The 19,235-nt window shown below is 32.7% G+C and overlaps 1 protein-coding gene across 1 annotated transcript in view; it reads right to left on the reverse strand.

The window, feature by feature from the left end:
* The window catches only part of SEMA3A (semaphorin 3A), a 525,999-nt gene that overhangs the window by 80,048 nt on the left and 426,716 nt on the right, over nt 1–19,235 (reverse strand). Inside the window, exons 8-9 of the mRNA XM_008054520.2 lie at nt 13,691–13,784; nt 5,649–5,768 (exon numbers count right to left, since the gene is read on the reverse strand). Coding sequence (XP_008052711.1) covers nt 5,649–5,768; nt 13,691–13,784 — 214 coding nt within the window. The remainder of the gene's footprint in view (nt 1–5,648; nt 5,769–13,690; nt 13,785–19,235) is intronic.

The raw sequence follows: 19,235 nt of genomic DNA on the forward strand, positions 1-19,235 counted from the left end.
GGGCACACCATGGTTACACGCATTGTCATGGCATCCACTTCTCCGGTAAATCTCTTGCTTGATGTCACTGCACACAGGAACCCAGATTACCCAGTCAGCAGTAAATCCCTATTGAGGCTCACCGGGCTTTGAATGTAGTGACTCTAGAAGAGGAAATTGGTACAGACAGGCTCTGTATTCATTAAACTAATGGTGAGACAAGAGAGACAAGAATGTAAAAAACAAGAGGAAAAGGGAAGCTGCCTTTAATATAAAGAACTACCCAAGATATTGTCTCATTTTATGATTTGATCAATGATTTGATTTAAATAATTACCCTAAGAAAATATAATAATTCTCTTTAATGTTATATTTCTTCTTGCACCATCAACTACTAATTCCAAAATAGACAATTTCAATATTTTTGCTAATATATTACATTTGCAAGTTGTGCTTTTTAGCACATCATTTAAAAATATTGGGTTAGCAAATCTTAACAATTTTATTCAGGTACTTTTTCTTAGAAGCCTAAAAAAATCAAATCAGTTTCCAAGCATATCGCTATTAATGAGTTAATTTTTATTCCAAAGATTTATTCATCTTTTTTCTTGTTAGTATTGTCAAACAAAACTATCTAAAAGGTATTATGTTCCTTAGACAAAAAGTGACATAGAAAGTAAGTCCTTGGAAAAAGAACTCAAGTAAAGTTATATTTTAATAATGTTTAGCTTTCTGGGGAAAAAGTGCATCTTTAATGACTTCATTAAATTTGTCATCAACTTAGAGAGAATGCTTTCATGGTATAAATTTATTTTTGAAAGGATTACACTTCTAATGGGTGTGCATTCTTTGTTGGGATGAAGATTTTTCTGGGTAATACATTCATGAGAAAACAAATGTAACTACTACATAGTATCTGAGCATAGATATAAATACTTATTTAAAAGTATTACATATTTACTTTTCAGCATAATTTTTGGATAACCATAGATATTGTCATTTTTATTTCTGTGATACTATAAATTGACACCCCTGAATTGCTAACTAATGAGCACAGTGGTAACTGGTAAAAGACAGAGTGGTAACTCGAAAGGTAAAAAATACTGCTTCCATGTTTCCTCCTTCACAGGCTACAAAAACTAAGAAGACCTTTGTTGGTACTGTTGTTGTTTTTACTGAATCATCACTCAGTTTCCTTAACACTCACCTGTTCAAATAATCAGAAAGTAAGACTTAGAGACAGCTTTTCCTCCAAAGGTTAGAAAAATATTACTCATGTATTTAAACAAACAAAAAAGTCAAAATGGCATCATAGAAGTATGATGTTAACTACATGATTATTTTACTCATTAAAGAAAAATTCAGTTGGATATCCTCACATTTTTTATACCTCCAAAGACAGTTGGATTTAAATAGTATATTAAAATAATTATACAAGTAATTTGAGATTGAGTATCTGGTATCATATAACGCTAACTTGTGCACTCATAGTTTACTTGCAGTCATATTCCTTGGTTCTATTTTTCTAAAAATGCATCTTGTGGAGATATTTGAGTTAAGAGAACGTGAAACATCCTAGTACACGACCACAGAGGAAGCTATGCTGATTCCAGCATAGGCAGGCCATCATGGTATGAATGTTACAAGTCAGAGGAAGTGGAATGATGACTTGCATGCCATTTCAATTACAGAAAAGAGCAAGTGGGTTAGTCTATCTACAGGCATGATCCTTTTAGGAAATTCCACTAAAAGAAAACAGGTCTTCCTGAAATGAGTGGGAAGGCCTCACACTCCGGGCATTGTAATTAGGTCTGTTTGTGTTCACCAGGCCTTGGGTCTCTCAAGGATCCATGTGGTTTCATATATTGAACCTGACTCTGGCTGCCCTTTCACCCTGACTCAAATATAATCACTCACAGAGTGAGTCTGACCAAATTTCCCAAGCATGCTTCACCCAATGGAAGTGGAATAAAGGATACAGAGATATTTAGTATTTACTAAGTGTATATTACATGCCAAGAACTTGCTCAATGAATTTTAGACATTATTATGTGACCATTTTTTTCCCCATAACTATAGGAGCTAAGTAGTATTATCAGTTCATCAAATGAAAGGGCCAAAGTCAAAGTAAAACTTTGCCTTATCCTATGACTATGGTCTTTCCATAATATTATATATCATCCCAAATTAGTCCAAGGTATAAATAATATTGGGAAAATAGTCTGCATCAAATAGAAAAAAATAAACGTGGGCTGGCTATCCATCTGCTTTAATGAATGGTTAAACCACACAATAACTAGGTAATAGTTTTCTTCATACTAAGTACTAAGAAATCATTACTGTAACAGCAGTGTGGACATTTATTTTCTTGCTATGAATATACTCAGAGCAATTTTACTTGATTTCCACATTATCAGTAACCTGAAATTGGAACTGATGTTTAAAACCATATAATATAATATTGAGATAATTTATGTAGCACAAGAAAAAAACACAGTATATTTTGGCACATAGTGTCAAACCCATACCAAAACATTTTCTGAAATACAAAGTAGTTATAACCTCTAGAAACCTTAAATTAGGGCTCATTATAACTGATAAGAAGTTTTTTAGAAAGCTGTTATATTAAAATGTAAAAAAATCCCAATAGAATCTATATCTCTGAAATTTCTTAATCTAAAAGTGATATTCATTTCTAAACTTTCCTGTTAAAACTGAATTTAAAACTTGTTTTACACTATTTTCTGACTGTATGATTTCTAATTATAGAAGTAGTAAAACTTCATTTAAAAAATTCAAGAGATATCACGATCCAAATCTATACAATTGTTTTTTACTTGCTTTTCTTTAGCAGCCACAAAAATTTTAACAGTCATCTAAAATAAGCAAATTAATTCTTCCAAAATAGTTGAATCAATTTGAAAACAATAAAGTAAGTCCTATACCAAAATTAATTAACATGGCTCTGAAGACCCTTGAGGAAAAAAAAAAAAAAAAAATCCCTTGCAAGGCAATGTATTACTTCTAGAACACAGATGATTGTGTTAGTCCATGCCGATGCCTCAAAACTCATTTATTTTATGCATGAGTGTGCAAACATTATGTATCCCATTTTATTCTGTAATGGTATTTAATTTCATGAGGCTTGCGATTCGCATTCCCTTGGTTCTATCTCAAATATGTCTGCATCCTCCATCTTGCAGCAGTTCTGGTTTCTGCACCCTGTCAGATATAACCTTTGTGCTAATTTGGAAAAATCAGTTCTCACGTTTAGTGCTGAGAGACTGATAACTGAATTCTCAAATGAACCACACATTTTCAGAGATGAAGTACAGAGCTATGGACAATGACTGTGTTTTCCCAGAGTGTAAATTCTTCAGACTCAGCTGTCAACATGTGAGTGTGCAGCATAAAAGCAGCTTTAACTTGATGACTTTTTTTTTCTCCAGGGCCATAAAAATGAAATGGATACTATACTCTCCTGTATGTTATTCCATCTTCTAATGAGATTTTTGTTTCTCACGGACGGTTAAAGCCTGTATGCCCTTTAGGGCTCTTAGTAGATCAAAGTCTCCTTCTTGATGAATTTAAAAACAAACAAACATTTTTTTCCTCCCACACAAATATCTCAGTTTGAGAAGAGACCAGATACCAAAGTTAAAAGAGGGCTTTTTCTGGCTAATTTTGCCTCCACACACACCATAGTTTCAATCATTAACATAGTAGGTATTCCAAAATTGTCCTCTGGCTTTTGGAGTTTTACACTTACTCTTCTCTTTATCTCAGTATCTTTTCATTTCCTTGGTGAGGCTTTCAATTTCCCAGACAGACACCCAGGCACCATAAAACCTCTTCTACCCCTGGTGTGGAGGGGGCATTTGACTATATGTCCATCTACCTCGATTACCACAGTGTTTGTACTTAATCATGACTGATCTTAGGTATCAACTGCATTGAAACAACAATATAGAGATTATGCCAAATTTAGAAAAAACTTGGGAGAGCAAGAAATAAGGGATGCTAAGAGAAGTGACTGTTTTAAAGAGAATGGGCTAGTTAGTGACAAATACTGCAGAGAGTTTGTGTAAGTGGAGATGAGAAAAAAGCTACAGAAAGTCATTAGGGACTTTTGGATGAACAACTTCATGGAAAGAGAGTGTTGGATGAAAGTCAGGTTGAAAGTGGCTAAAGGTAGTAAAAGATATTGAGGAAACAAGATCTAATCAGGTCGTGAATTTCAACATGTGGGGACTTTGTGGCATACTGTGATTAAGAAAAAAGTTTTGTGTAGGATAGGTAGGCACGTTTTCAGGTCAGGGAAAGAAACTAGTACTGAGAAAGAGATAAAGACAGCAAAGAAAATGTTAATTGGACAAACGTATGAAAGAACATCAGTATAATTAAGAGCAAAGGCAGAAGGATTAAATGAGGAGGCAGGGGGCATACCTTTGTCAGTGCTACATGAAAAATAATAGGACAAGCAGAAATGCTGCCACAGGAGAGAATAGATGCTGACTGATGTAATTTGAGCTATGTTTTATGTTTTGAATAGTTACTTTGAAGTATTAGATAGGTTAGAACAAAGATTGTCACACATCTCATGGTCTCTTGAAATTTCAGTGAGGTTTATTTTTCTCTAACAAATCAATGAAGAACGGAAGTGATGAAATACATTTTGCGGTTCCCAAAATCATGCAAGAAAAACAAGCACGGCAGAAGTTCAAAGAGTGAGCTATTCAACTATCTTACTGAGAACATAGATGAACTGTGAACTATAAGCTTCATTCTTGTTAATAAGTCATGTGTAACCAGGAGAAAGTTCGTGAGGAGGAGATTAGGGATAGGGCAGCTTTATTTTATAAGATTGAAGAGATATATAAATACAGATAATGGAGTAATTATGAAAATAACCATGATCATAAAATAGGGAACATTATAAAAATGTGTTAAATAAATAAATGAATAACCAAGAAAAATCACACTCTGGAATTTTTAAAGATAAGAATTTCATATATTGTCTACTATACCAAAAGTATTTACATACTAAAAGAAAATAGAGAGTAATCATAAAAAAATGATTAAAAAGCAGTAGTTAAGTCAGTGTCTGAAGTTGATGAAACTGGGTTCTGTTTCTAAATATTCTGCTACTGGGCTGGATCTTACTACTGGATTCAGTTTCCTCACCTATAAAATGGGAGGAGACTTGAAATTTTGAAAACACTATTAATACTTTATTAGCATTGCAATAGCATTCATTTTTAGTTTTTAAATAATATATGTGCAGATGCTGTCAGGGAAATAGTGAGAGATGTGAGGGAAAAAAAATACTACACTGTGAAATGTACTGGGTGCCCCTGTAAGACACAATTAGTAATTCATCTTATCTTTTTCCATTGCCTCCCTTCCATACCTCCAGTTCACATCTTTCTTTATAAAGTTAACTACTGAGAAACTTCAATTTTGGCACAAAATGAATATTTTCCTGAATTTTTAATCTCTCTTTTCTCTTTTTGCCCAACTTTCTCACACTCACAGTCATGAAGTCACCACTATTAGCTTAACAGCATGCTAGATTTCAAGGCATACTGCATATAAAGTAAAATAAAAGTTCTCCATTGATAATAAAATCACACATGTTGCATGCCTGTGCTCTTGCAAACACCACCTACCATTGAGCCACCTGGAATCGTGCTGCTCTGTCCTAATAGGATGGTGGTGCCCAAGAGTTCGGAAGATAGCAAAGTCTCGCCCCATGAAATCCGCTGCAGTTCCAGAGTATAATTCTCCATCTGTGTTTTGACAAAACAAAACCCCATACACATCCTTTAATTAAAGTAAGGCAAGAAAAAAAAAGCAAACAAACAAAATATAAGTTTCATGTTATGACCATGCTAAGAAGAAAAAAAATGCTCTGCATAATTGTGCAAAGCTACTTATATTTCACCTGATATCCTTATTGAAGGGAGCATTTTATCAAACAATTATTCACTGATTAAGTATCTGACTACTCATATAGTACTAACAGAAAATTTGGGTCAAGTCTGAGTGAGTGAATATTGCTAAAACATAATTTTTTTTCTTTTCCATTATGATCTGTGACAAACTTACAAAATACAGTATGCAAGCTATATTTATCATATCATTTGCTTTTATATGGGTAAAACTCTATGCTTCTAATATCCTTATATAGTAGGGTAAGGTATCATTATAAAATCTTGTTTATAGCTTTTATGCTAATGGAAAATAAATCATTTATATACTTATTTTCCAGTGGGATTTGAATGAATGAGATTTTGTTATAATTTAGAAAGGACTGATGTTTTTCTTGCCAAATTTTTTTTCCTTGCTTTTTATTTTTTAATATATCTAGTGGGAGAAATGTTCTTACTTGCTCTAAGCTATCATACAGTCCAAACATAAGTCTACCACATGGCCTCAGATATAACAGAAATGTGTTTGAAGAGGAAAGAATTTTGACAAACCCAGGTCATAATCATTGCAATGCAAGATTCCATTGCTTTTTGACTCATTACTACTTAAATTGAATTAACTCTAGGTCAGAGTTTAATAATGGAGGAATCATAACCAGACGGTAAAGAATAGAAGGGGAAAGACAAAAGCAAGGAAAAGAGAAGCTAATATTTACCAAATTCCACCCTGTGCCTGTCAGGCAGTCAGGCATTGGTTTGACACTTTCAAATTATCTCATTTAGTTCTGTCAACAACCCCATGGTAAATAATGTTATCCCCGTTTTACAGTTCAAGAAACCCAAGGTTGCTCAGCTCACGGCAAGTCAAGAGGAAGGTTTAAACCCAGGCCTGTTTAATCCCAAACCTTTTACACTAAACCATAGAATCCTTCAATAAACTAGTTTGTGAAAATTACTTTTTCTTTCTTTGAAACAGAAAGTACCTCATATTTCTTCCAGAAAATGTGAAATTGCCAGCCTACTTACAGTAAATTTTTAAAAATGAAGATACAAGTGATAAAATTTTCTTAAACTAATCTATGATAATTATGGTAAATCTTAAAGTAATCTTGTTGATTGTTTGGATACGTTAATGTTTTTATATTCCTTGATTTGGAAAATATTCATAAAATAAAGAGGGTATAGATAAGTTATAACAAACTTTTCTATAGCACTATCTTTTGTTCACATCCCGACTTTTCACTTGCAAACAAGGACTTTGCAAAGTGAAATAGAAATTCACAGTGGTTCAACCCAAGGCAATTCTTTGAAAGAAGCTGTGTTTCTATGTCTGAATAGATTTGACTTTGGAGACCCCCCCAGAACAGTGGAAAATAGCTACACAGAGAAAAATCACTGAGCAACAATATGCTATTATTTCAAACACACATAGATATATGTTTTATCCTACATCCTGAGTTTAAAATATTGGCCATTTATTTTGGATTGATTATAACTGAAGATAAATAAAATGATGGTTAGATAATATATTAAGTGCAAATTACTAGCTAAATAAATAGTTCTTGTATGTCATCCTAAATTGCTACAATATGGTATCTTCGGGATTCAAGAGCACCTTGTATTTTTTTCACTGACTTAAATATCAAGTACAAATCCAGCTTGCTTTCACTAAAATATGATGTAATAATATTTTTATCTGACCACAAGGTAAAGAAATAATTCTTTTCTGAAAATGCAGAAATACTATGATAAGCTATCTTTAAATTATAACATCACTTTGAAACATTTAAATGCCTATTGTCTCCTTTATATTAACCTACATTCAATCACTGCAACATTTTTGTTAATGCTAATATTTTATCATTTTACAAAAAATTAATAACTAGAAGTGATATATTTTAAAACATTGGGTGAATGATTTTTTTTTCTTAGTGTGCGTGAATAAGACAGTCTCAGTTAAAAATATGTTGTGAAAGCAGCCTAAAATTGTCATGTCAATTTCAAACATTCTTATGCTGGAACACCTGTGAGAGGATGCCTTGTGTCTTCTTTACCTCAACAAAATCAAAAGCACTCAATTACCAGTTGAACCTCATTGCCTCTGAACCAAATGTTAGGTGAGAAAAATGAGGAAAAATAAAAATAGAATAACAAAAAGGTTAAAACTGAACAATTTAATATCAGAGTGTAGTCAGAACATAGCAACAGAAGTGTTAATCAAAAATGTTAAAGAGTGTCATTAATTACTATGTTTGCCTTAGGGTAAAAAAAATCCATAATTATGGTTGTTAATATATATAAAGTTTACTCAAGAGGGAGTTGAAATAACAAAAACAATAACAAATAAAAATTGTTACTTGGACATAAGGTATTTGTTTCTCATTCTTTTGTTTGGTTGTTTTATAAAATTTTTTATCTGCCTTCATACTAGAAAGACAAAAATCAATGCAAATGAATATAAAAGCAGAAAAAAATGATTTTCTTTCTCTTTTTACAAGAGATAGGAAGATCATTCAGAGAAAGTAGAAGAGCTATTTAGTAGAAGAGCTAGCAACTCAATTTATTACTAAAAGAGCATTAAACAATTGACTTATAAACCAAAAAAAATTTTGCAGTTTAGGCAGCAATTGCCTCCAGCTACAGAAAATTACCTGCCATACAAACATTATTTTTGGCAAGAGTCACAGTGATTTTCTTGAACTGGAGGGTACCAAATGATAAATCAGCCATGAAGAGCATATTCTCATATCGTCCATGCTCAATGTCAGTAACTGTTGCATTGTACCAGGTCTTAGATCAGATTTCCTGCTGAGATTTCTATGGGGAATCTTATCAAGAATGATTGCTCTAGATAAGGTATGACATCTTTGTTGTTTTGCCCAAAAATATAGGTGGCAAAATATCTTACTCTTGCACTAAGCATAAATATAATATCAAACCAGAGTATATACCATTTAACATACATGACCGTTTTTACCATGTATTAAAGACTAGCTACATTTTGTGGCAATCTGAAATGATATAAAGATATCTGACTTTATGAACTTTACTATACTTTACTTGGCTTATTGTTGGAGAACAGATATACTTAACAAAAAAGCCTACTTGACAAACTTCTTTGGTAGCATCTAGGCTATTTATGAAGTTATTAAATCACATGTTGATTCTTGAGCAAAGTATTAATTTTGATCCTAAATAGAGTTCTTGAAAATCCGAAGTAGTACATTAAGTAAATGTTATTCCAAAATGATTAAAATGGCATTATGGCTGAGATGGATACTTTTGGATTTTCCACATATACAATCACTTGTGAAAGAAAACACGACATTTGCCCAATTTTATGAAGTTGATGGTGAAATAATATACTCAAGGAATTGTCACATTTATTAAAAATGATTGTGGATAATTTGACCAACAAGATCTTTAAGTTTTTCTACAAAAAATAATATATGGGTAATTTGATGTCCCAAAGATAATTTATTGGACTAAGATGAATTAACGCTGACAGATGTAAGAAATCATCTAGAAATTATCAAACACAAAAGTTGTTATGTAGATATCCCAGAATTCTTTCTCAACCATAGTCTTTTTTTAACTGCCTCAAAAGAAAGCATTCTTTACTGAGATGAACAAAAACAGTTTTGTGAACTGCATTTCTACCATGGCTTAGTTATCTGAGAAACATGTATTTAAAACAAAAGTTCATATGTACTCTAAACTTTCTGTTCACAGCTCAGATGAAGTAAAAAATGTGGCTTAGATCAGTTATTGTATTGGATTACAATTCCTAAGAAGGGTGTGTGAGGAGAAAGAAGGTGGGGGCAGGCAAGCGGGGGAAACATTTTCTGATGAAATTGCAGCATTACTAGCACAGGTGAAAAGTGTGACATGAATGTAAGTAAAAAATCAAACAAGCCTAAAGACCAAGCCATTATGTTGTTAACACCTTAAGTAAATTCAGCTTACAGAGTAGCAGAATAATCAGAAACAGAAGGAAAAAAGAAATTCTCTCTCTCTTTTTGTCTCTCTCTCTCTCTCTCTCTCTCACACACACACACACACACACACACACACACACACACACACACACACACACACAGTAGGGATGAAATCTATTCCCTAAGGGTGGAAGAATTTGGAAATAATTTGACATTATTATATTTATTGAGCACCTTCTCAATAGCAATATATGTAAAATGTTGGATTTATTATTTATGATTTTTTTAAATTAAAATTTTTGAACAGAGAGAATGTGTACATAGTATAAAATTAAAAATGCAAAATGTATAAGGTATCAAGTGTGCCTCCCAGTCTTCCTAAATGAAACCACTACTACCAGATTTTTTTTTTGCTTCTACTTCACATATATTCCCAAAAAAAGCAAGCTCTCAAAATAAGCAAGCTCTCAATGCTATTACATTGTCTTATTTCCCACAACAAACCAGAGAAATTAATATGGCCGCATCATTGTATATACAAAGAAGCTGAGGCTCACAGAACTTCAAATAATTTTTTTCAGTTGCATTTAATCAATTTAGGGAGTACTTTACTTGGCCTGATATAAAGTGGCAGCATTTTCTAATGTCAGATTATGCTCATCCAGGCTCAGTGGCTCAAGACTGTAATCCCAGCACTTTGGAAGGCCGAGGTGAGAGGATTGCCTGAGCTCAGGAGTTCAAGACCAGCCAGGGCAACTTGGGGAGATCTCATCTCTACAATAAATAAAAAAATAAGCTGGGCATGGTAGTACATACCTGTAGTTCTGGCTGCTTGGAAGGCTGAGGCAGAAGGATATACTGAGCCTAACAGCTCGAGACTGTGGTGGCTGTGAGTATGCCACTGTACTCCAGCCTGGGTGTGAGACTCTAACTCAAAAAAAAAAAAAAAATTTTTTTTTTTTTTTTTTGCTCTTTCCCAAGCGGGACAAGGCAGGATTCCATCTTGAAGATATAATCTTAGCTAAAAGTCCCATACCTTTGAAATGAATCTCAACAATATCCCTTGCTAATGGAATACTTCTAAATTATTATTGCTGCAGTGCTTGGAAAAGATCTCAATGAAAAAATAAAATTTCTCTCAAGTTGATTATTCTTTCACACCACAAAAATGTGACATGGTATGTAATTAGTTTGAAAAAATCATGAGTTTTATTCTTGTGGTATGTTTATACCTTGCCTTTATCCTGAGCAGGGAAGTAATTGCTACCTTTGATAAAGAAATTTTAAACAAAGTCATGAAAGTATTTGCAAGTGGATGAAATAAAGAATATTTAAAAAAAAATGCTGGAGCAAGTTTATATTGACAAAATGTTCATTATCAAAGCAGATTGAAAAAATTAGTATTACTATGGTGTTTTGAAAACTTAGGACATGTCATAGGATTTGGGGACTTAATTCGGTAGCTCTGCATTACTCAGGAGAGAATGCATATTTTCTACGGTTCTCAGCTTAAAAATCCACAGCATTTTGGAAAGAGATTATACTAAACTGATTTTTTCAAGCTGTCATCTGGTTTTTAAGTTTCTTACTGGTTGAAATTACTTCATAGTGAGATTAATGATATAAAAAATATTTGCTGCCAAGATCCACCTAGTCAGTTTACAAATGGTATGAGCCAAACCTAAATTTTATTTCCCAGTATTGGGGAAGGAAGCAGCCTGGAGCCATCCTAAAATTTTTATCTTATGCTTCTATATGAGGAAAATGTATCCAAAAGCTAATGGGGTGAAATGCTTTCCCAATGGCCACTTTCTGATATAAAAAGTACAACCTACATATTTTCAAGACAGTCATTATCCTTGCATGTTAAATATTTGAGGAAGTGTTGTAGAAAATATTTACATTAAAAAGCTTCTTCAATTCGTGAGATTTCTTTTTATAGCAGTATAAGAGAAAAGGCCAAGAAAAACTCAATAAGATGAATTAAATGTACTATGAGAGGTAGAATCTATCGCATAGTTATAAAGAAAGCAAATAACTCAATACAGAGAGTTACAGCCCTTGAATTAAAATGATGTTTTAGGTATTTTGAGGGATTTTGCCCGATCTAATATTGCACGTTTCTCTCTCTTTTTTTTTTTTTTTGCTGTTCAACTCATTCAAAAATTAATTCATTTTTGCCTTATTAATAAGCATATTTACTTCTGAACACTATTAAGTTATTTGTATTGAATAGGTTAAGTCTGGGCTTCAATTTAAAGGTTGTTTTTCTGAAATGACCATAATGTTCTCTCTTAGCCACACATCCTTTCCTTGACTTGCTGAACTTCCCTCATTCTCTTGCCGTTTCATAAGCCTGTGTAGTTTTTTTAAAAAAATTATAATATAAAACCAAAACTGTGGAGTTTCATATTCTTTGTGGACTTTGTGTGGTTGCATACCATATGAACTATGTAATACCCACTTGTCATCATCCTTTCTCAGTGGAATATTAAAATAAATAATCAAGCAGATCTGTAGTGAGAAACATACCACAAATTAAAGCTGCTTTAGGCACACTTTTACATACTGCTTTTTGAGGAATATCTATCCTTTTTTTCAGTGTGCAATTTAAACAAGTGTAAGCAGCAAGTTCAAACAGGGTATGACTCCTCTTTGTTTAAGACAACTTTCAAATTTCAGCATGTATTCTTGAGGAAGTCATACACATGTAATCACTAGGCCATCTGTGAATAGGAAAATTATGTATGCTAAACTTGCTGCATTCCTTTAGGTTTAAAACTTTTGTTAAAGTGCTGCATAAATGGATCAACTAAACTAAATTTTTCTATGTTTGAGAAGCAGCAGAGGAGATAATTCATATTGCAATGGTTTTATTCTCATAATAGAACAAGGATCAGTGAAACACAGTTATAAACACTGGAGGATACTGAGAAAAATATACTTCCATGGTTAATGCAGTAGTCAATATGACTAGTGCTTATTTTCTTGAGTAAGAAAGTGTTATTTATAATAAGATAAAGATGGAAAACTTTACAAATTTAGGCACACCAGATAACCCAAATTTACTTCTTCAAAATCTAAATTTATTATTCAAAATTAAGTTTGAAATTTTAGATTTCAGAATTGTTATTACTATTATTGTTACTATTAAATAATTGCTATGTTTTACAGAAAAGGAAACAAAAAGCTATGTAATTTTCACAATTATGTAGAAAAATATACTCAAGAACAGAATCATGACCCAGAATATTTTTTGGTTTCTGTTGTTAAAATACTCAAAAGTTAAAAAAGTAAAATAGCCAAAGTCCAAAAAAGTGAATACAGAATGTCTTTTGTAAGCTGGTATATCTAACAAGATGTTAGGATGAGTCAATTAAAGGAAACAGAATGGGGTCTCTGACAGTTATACAACTTTGTGCTAATGAAGTCGTCAAATGCTGAGAAAGAGACAACTCTTGGACTATGATTAACAGGATAGATTGAAACTCATTTTTTTCCTTTTGACTTGCTAAATTTCTGTTTTTAAACATCTTTTTCATAAAAACAAAAGCCATATTCTTATTAAGTACAAATATAAAGCTCAAGTGAAGATGCACAGTAAATGAGCAGGCCATTTTAAGATACAATACCATTTCAATTAAAAATAATCAGATTAAATAGTACAATAACCATAACAGCGTTTAGAGTTTCTTCTTCATTTTCAAAAATATTTGAACATATCACAACTGATATATTTCTAAAATAATTTATTATTAATAATAAAAATATAGGTAGATAAAAAAGAACATGCAACCCAGCTAGTACCTATAGAAAATTCACTGATGATTATTGACTACGCACCTATTAAAAGAGATGCTGTCAGCAGTTTAGGGTCATATGGACTCTTCCCACGACCATTTTCAAAATGTGAGTCCTCCAGTTTAAAAATATTGTCCTGTAGATTTAAGAAAAAAAGAGAAGGTTTTCATTTATTTATAAAAAGAAGTGTTTTCAACATGTCAGTTAATCAGAGAGAGTTCAAGTAACCATGTTCAACCTCAAGGGTTATTTTTATTTGTGTAAACTTCAGAGATGACAAAATAAATTAAGTGTACTGAAAATAGCTATTATTTGCCAAATATCTATTTAGCTAATGATTTTTAGCAGCAGAGAGCATGTTGCAAGTAACACTGTATAGATGAACTCAAAAGAACAGGATGTAGCATGATAAAAGGAGAGTTACCATTTTATTAAATAAGTATGATAAGATCCGTCTTAATGACACCTAGAAAAATTTTACATTTAAATAAATGATTCATTTCTTTTTTGTTGTTGGACAGAAAAATAGCAACTACTGCATTGGCTGTCTGGAATAAATTACACTATATTCCTTTTTTGAATGTGTCTTCCAGAGGACTTGCTAGCCATAGCAGTCATCTCTCCCACTTTGCCCTTCGTACCACTTTGTTGCTTCCATGCTTCTCATGTATTTTTAAGTTACATCAGCAGCAGATAAAGCACCTGAAACTATCCACACCCACCTCCTTAGGCGTAGTGTGCCGGGAGATGGTGTCACGAGAAGAATAACCACATTATTATCACAGGGAAGTCCACTCTGTTGGGTTCTAAGTACTCAGAAACAGGAAAACATTTTTGATTACATATAAAAAATATCCCAAGGCCGAATGTGTGCAGGTAAGCATGACAACAAAAATGTTGATAAGGAGGTAACTAATTGATGCCTAAGACCCTGTTGTCAGAATGTGTCTAGCTACTGCAACCTCTATGTGACAGTGGAGTAAAATTAGGAATGTTCCTGAGCATGCTTTTCAGAACTAGGTGCCCTGGGAATTAATTAGATCAGAATATGCATACTTTTTCCAGTATTGCATTAAGTTGTCCACAGACTGAAATAAAATAGCTTTTTTGGCCATTTCTCCACCATTCACATAAAAGTATTTCCTATCATCTCAGGATAGTGTTCATTTTATGATCAATAAGGATCTTTTTTTTAACATTTAATATTTCTGATGGAACTAATGGCAGTGTTTCAAATTATGACTCTTAAAACTCATTTAAATTAGAGATGAAAGTAAAAAAAGAAGCAAACCAAAATGTTCTGTTTTTATTACTGTGAGAAAGAATTACCAATTCTATCCTTTCCTTGCATTTATTCTTTATTTGATAATTAATTGTCCCCTAGCACTGATGGCTCTTCAGCCTAGATCTAAAATTTACACTATGCAATAATTTATGGGTTTTCACAGAATCATACTAAGTTGTAGTAGGGCAGTGAGCCAGGAACCAGGCCCAGCTCTGGTTCTCTGGTCACTATTTCATGTCTCTGAGCTCCTGTTCCTAATATGCCAGTGCAGATAAGGGTATTTCAGTTCACAGATTTATTGTAAGAATTAAATAATTAATATAAAGCATTTTTAAATCAGCAAAGTAAAAAACAAATGTAATTTATTTTTATTCTATGAATAACATACGTATTCCCAGTATAACAAAATAATATGAAAATTTAACAAGGTTGCTAATATTATTGTCAATTTTTCTAATGTAATGTGAAACAAATATTACTTAAAAGACAGTTATATAAATCAGCAATTTCTAAACTAGCTCACCAATGCAAATTTATCACAGTTAATTGAATATGTTAAAATTATAATATGAGACAACATATGCTAATAAAAGCTTAGAGGGAACGCTAAAAAAAATCTGGATATATACGTATGTTGATTTTAAAATTAATAAATAGTGAAAAAGAAACATATCCAGTAAAAGATCTGCATTCCACTGCCACAAAATATGGAAAATAATAAAAATGTATAAATATGACTATTTGTTACAAGTTAGAGAAAGCAGCAGGAAGAAGTTGTATAGTAGAAAATATTGTTACCAATATTGTAATTTCTTATTCTCATAAAGCATTTTACAATATTGACAAAGATAGAGGAGCTATCCTCCTAAATTATGAGATACTTTATGGCTGGGACTATATATCCAAGTTAATCAGACAATGCCAAGGTAGATGAGAGTACAAAGTAAAGGATTAGACTTCATAGGAAGAAAGGTTAAGCATGTCAGTTATGGTTCATGAGAAGATGAAAAACTAGCTTTCCTCAGGTTGTCAGATAATGTGCTCAAAGCTGGCGTCCCTTCCTTTTCTTTCCACTTTTTTGCTCAATCTCATCAATAAATACTAAGTTAATCACTTCTTTTACTGATATGCAAGTATCTTTCCTTTAAATGTAACTCTTACCCCGATTCTAGGAATCTACATGTAAATCTTTTTTAATCGCATATGATTCTCAGAGGGTCAAAACAAATTGAATTTCTTTCCCAGTCTAGTGAAATGGGGGTCTGAAATAAATGTAATTTGATTTCTGGATAGGGAGAAAAAAGTGACATTTCTTACATTGTTTGTAGTGTAAAATTCATACCCGTTACATGTAATAACAGACTTCAAGGATGTGAAAATTGCACAGAAGTGGGTGTTATACCTGGCTTTGCCTTTTATTAGCTCTGTGCCTCAAGCAAATCTCTATACCCTTCTGAAACTCAGACTCTTCCTGTAATAGAAGGATAAAAAAATCTCATAGTTGATGTGAAATCTTCTTAAAATAATATATATCAATATTTTTGTTAATTTTCCTTATTGTTTATAGTTGTAAACTCATTCTGTCCTACATTGATCAAAACTTCTCATGCCACAGTGAAAATGCATGCCTATATTTTCATCAGTACAAATTAGGATGCTCGTTTAAAAAACATATAGCCAGGTGTGGTGGCTCAAGCCTGTAATCCTAACAGTCTGGGAGGCCGAGGCGAGAGGATTGCCTGAGTCAAAGGGTTTGAGAACAGCCTGAACAACTTGGTTGAGACCTCATCTCTGTAATAACACAAGAAAAATTAGCATGGCATGGAAGGCTGAAGCAGAAGGATCTCCTTCAATGAGTGTGCCACTACACTCCAGCCTAGGTGACAGAGTGAGACTCCAACTCAAAAAAATTTAAAAAATATAAAAATAAAAAAAGTAAATGTTTTGACCTCCCATAATGTGTTGAGAATTCTTCTTTCCCATAGTTAGGTGTGAGGTTAGTTGAAAAGCTTTTCTGAAAAAATAATTTAAATTAGAAAAAAGACTATTTTTCTTAATATATAATTTTCTTTCAAAAAGAATATACACCTACCAATCATCTAAAATATTGCGTTGGGAATCTCCAGAAGTTATAATATCATTAAATAAAATATGTATAAAATGGTCCATTGAAAAAGAAGGCTCTCTTGAATATATCTGATAAATTTAATGTAATGATAGGAAGACATTCTGATTTTGTTGATTGTTATCTAATGAGCAAGACCTTTTAGATGTATGAAGATATTGTCCTGTTGTGAAAGAACATTGTGTTAATATAACTGCACATTAACACCCTATGCTATCATATGTAATATATCACATAGATGACCGTCTGGCTTTACTTGGAAGGACTTTTGTAATCTGATTGCTATCCAGTGGTTTTCTGGTTGGGAAGAGTGTTAAACAGATCACATATGCAAGCAATAAGACTGAAAATCCTAAGACCAATGTACACAAACTGCACAACTTACATGTTTTACTTGGGCTGAAACAGTTTTCACTTTTAGTAATACATGAACAAAACTCTAGCTACATGAATTCTAATTGCTTTAGCAGATACTATGAGCATATCATATAAGTTATTGTGCCATATTTTATTACATGATTGCATCAGTTTTCAACGACTGTTTTTAGCTTTCAAGACCACTCTTTCCCCTTTGTCTTTTGGATTTCCTGAATGTTATTAGATTGTGGTGAGGTAAGGCATTAGAGGAAATAATAACTGTGCTAATGTCTAATCCAAAGTCTTATAAATTATAAACCATTGGTGATATCATGGCAATAAATTTCCTAAATTTCAATCTTGTCCAAGTCATAAATTGAGGTAACAAAGTTATAATTTTAGTTGTTTTATTTAATGATTAAAACATAAATGATGGCTGTAAAGGAAAAAAAAGGAAGGAAAATTCTCACAAATAGAATAAATATTTGGAGTGGGAAATTGCATCAAATACGGTAAAAATCAACACTTTGACAGTAGTGAAAGCCTGTATATTAAATTTTTTTTTCCAAATTGCTCTTTCTCTTTTTCCTGTCACTCCCAAATGACACCTTGTATACCAGTTATACTGCAGTATCAAGTATTCCCCTGGTCATGCCAAGTTTTCTCATCTTGGCCTGATATCCCCTTCCTTTTGTCCTCACTCAGCCTTAGCCCTTGAACCCCAGGGTGACTGTCTCTTCCTGTAAGATTAAATTGAAAAGTCACTTCCTAGAAGAAGTCTTCAGAGATTCCTGCAGACATAATTTATTAGTTTTCCTTTGTGCATATTCTAATTAGCAATAGCATGCAGGCAATGACGATCCAGGGTAAAACTAGTGACTTAAGCAAAGAAAGGATGTAATAAGATCTCACAGGAAATGTTGTGGCATACTGCACTTTGACCAAAAGAGATCCTTTTGTGGATCAAATTTAGCCAGAATTTACTTTTCCTAAAAAGGTGACTCTAGATTTTCACTTTGCAATATTATAGCCATGAGTCATATGTGGTTATTTAATTTAAATTAATTAAAAAAGAAAAATACCATTTCTCAGCTGCATCAGCCACATGTCAAGTGGTCAATTGTCACAGGTAACTTGTGGCTATAATACTGGATAGAGGCAAATAGAGAACATTTCCACTGTCACAGAAGTTCTAATGGACAATACGGGTTTAATTTTTGAAGCCAATGCTCTTAGCAGCAGGAAAGGGTCAGCAGTAAGAGGATCTCCAGGGAAAGAAATTTTAGTATGAGACCACAATTATAGTAGAAAAAGTTCACGAGATCTACAGGGAAGGATCATACTGAAAACAGTTTAATTTTAGTGTTTTTTTTTTTAAATTTAAGCCCAAAGTTATATGCTAAGCAATATTTAACAGCAGTACAGGTAAACAAATGCATCGCCTATGTTTTCTTGTATGACATTCTTCTACTTGAAATTACTTTTTCCTAATTTATGCAAGTACAAGTTTTTACACTATTTAAAAATTAGGTCTTGGAACACAATATGCAAAATTTTCATTGATTTTTTTCCCCAGCATAGAAAAAAATGTTTTCTCTCTGAAACTTGCATTGCAATCTGTTCATACCTTTTTTCCTGTCTTAAAACAAAACAAGACAAAACAAAACTTTGAACTTGGTATTTAATGACGCATATATTCTTTTTTCCTATTATTTTCCTAAAGCCAAGGGGAAAATCTTACTATAGTTCTTTCAAATACAAAGGTAGAGCTTTGAATTGAATCAAAGCTCAATGAAAGAAAGAAAGAGGGGGGAGGGGGG

Source organism: Carlito syrichta, unplaced genomic scaffold, assembly GCF_000164805.1.
Source record: "Carlito syrichta isolate Samal-C Ts95f unplaced genomic scaffold, Tarsius_syrichta-2.0.1 Scaffold295875, whole genome shotgun sequence".
NCBI lineage: Eukaryota > Metazoa > Chordata > Mammalia > Primates > Tarsiidae > Carlito > Carlito syrichta.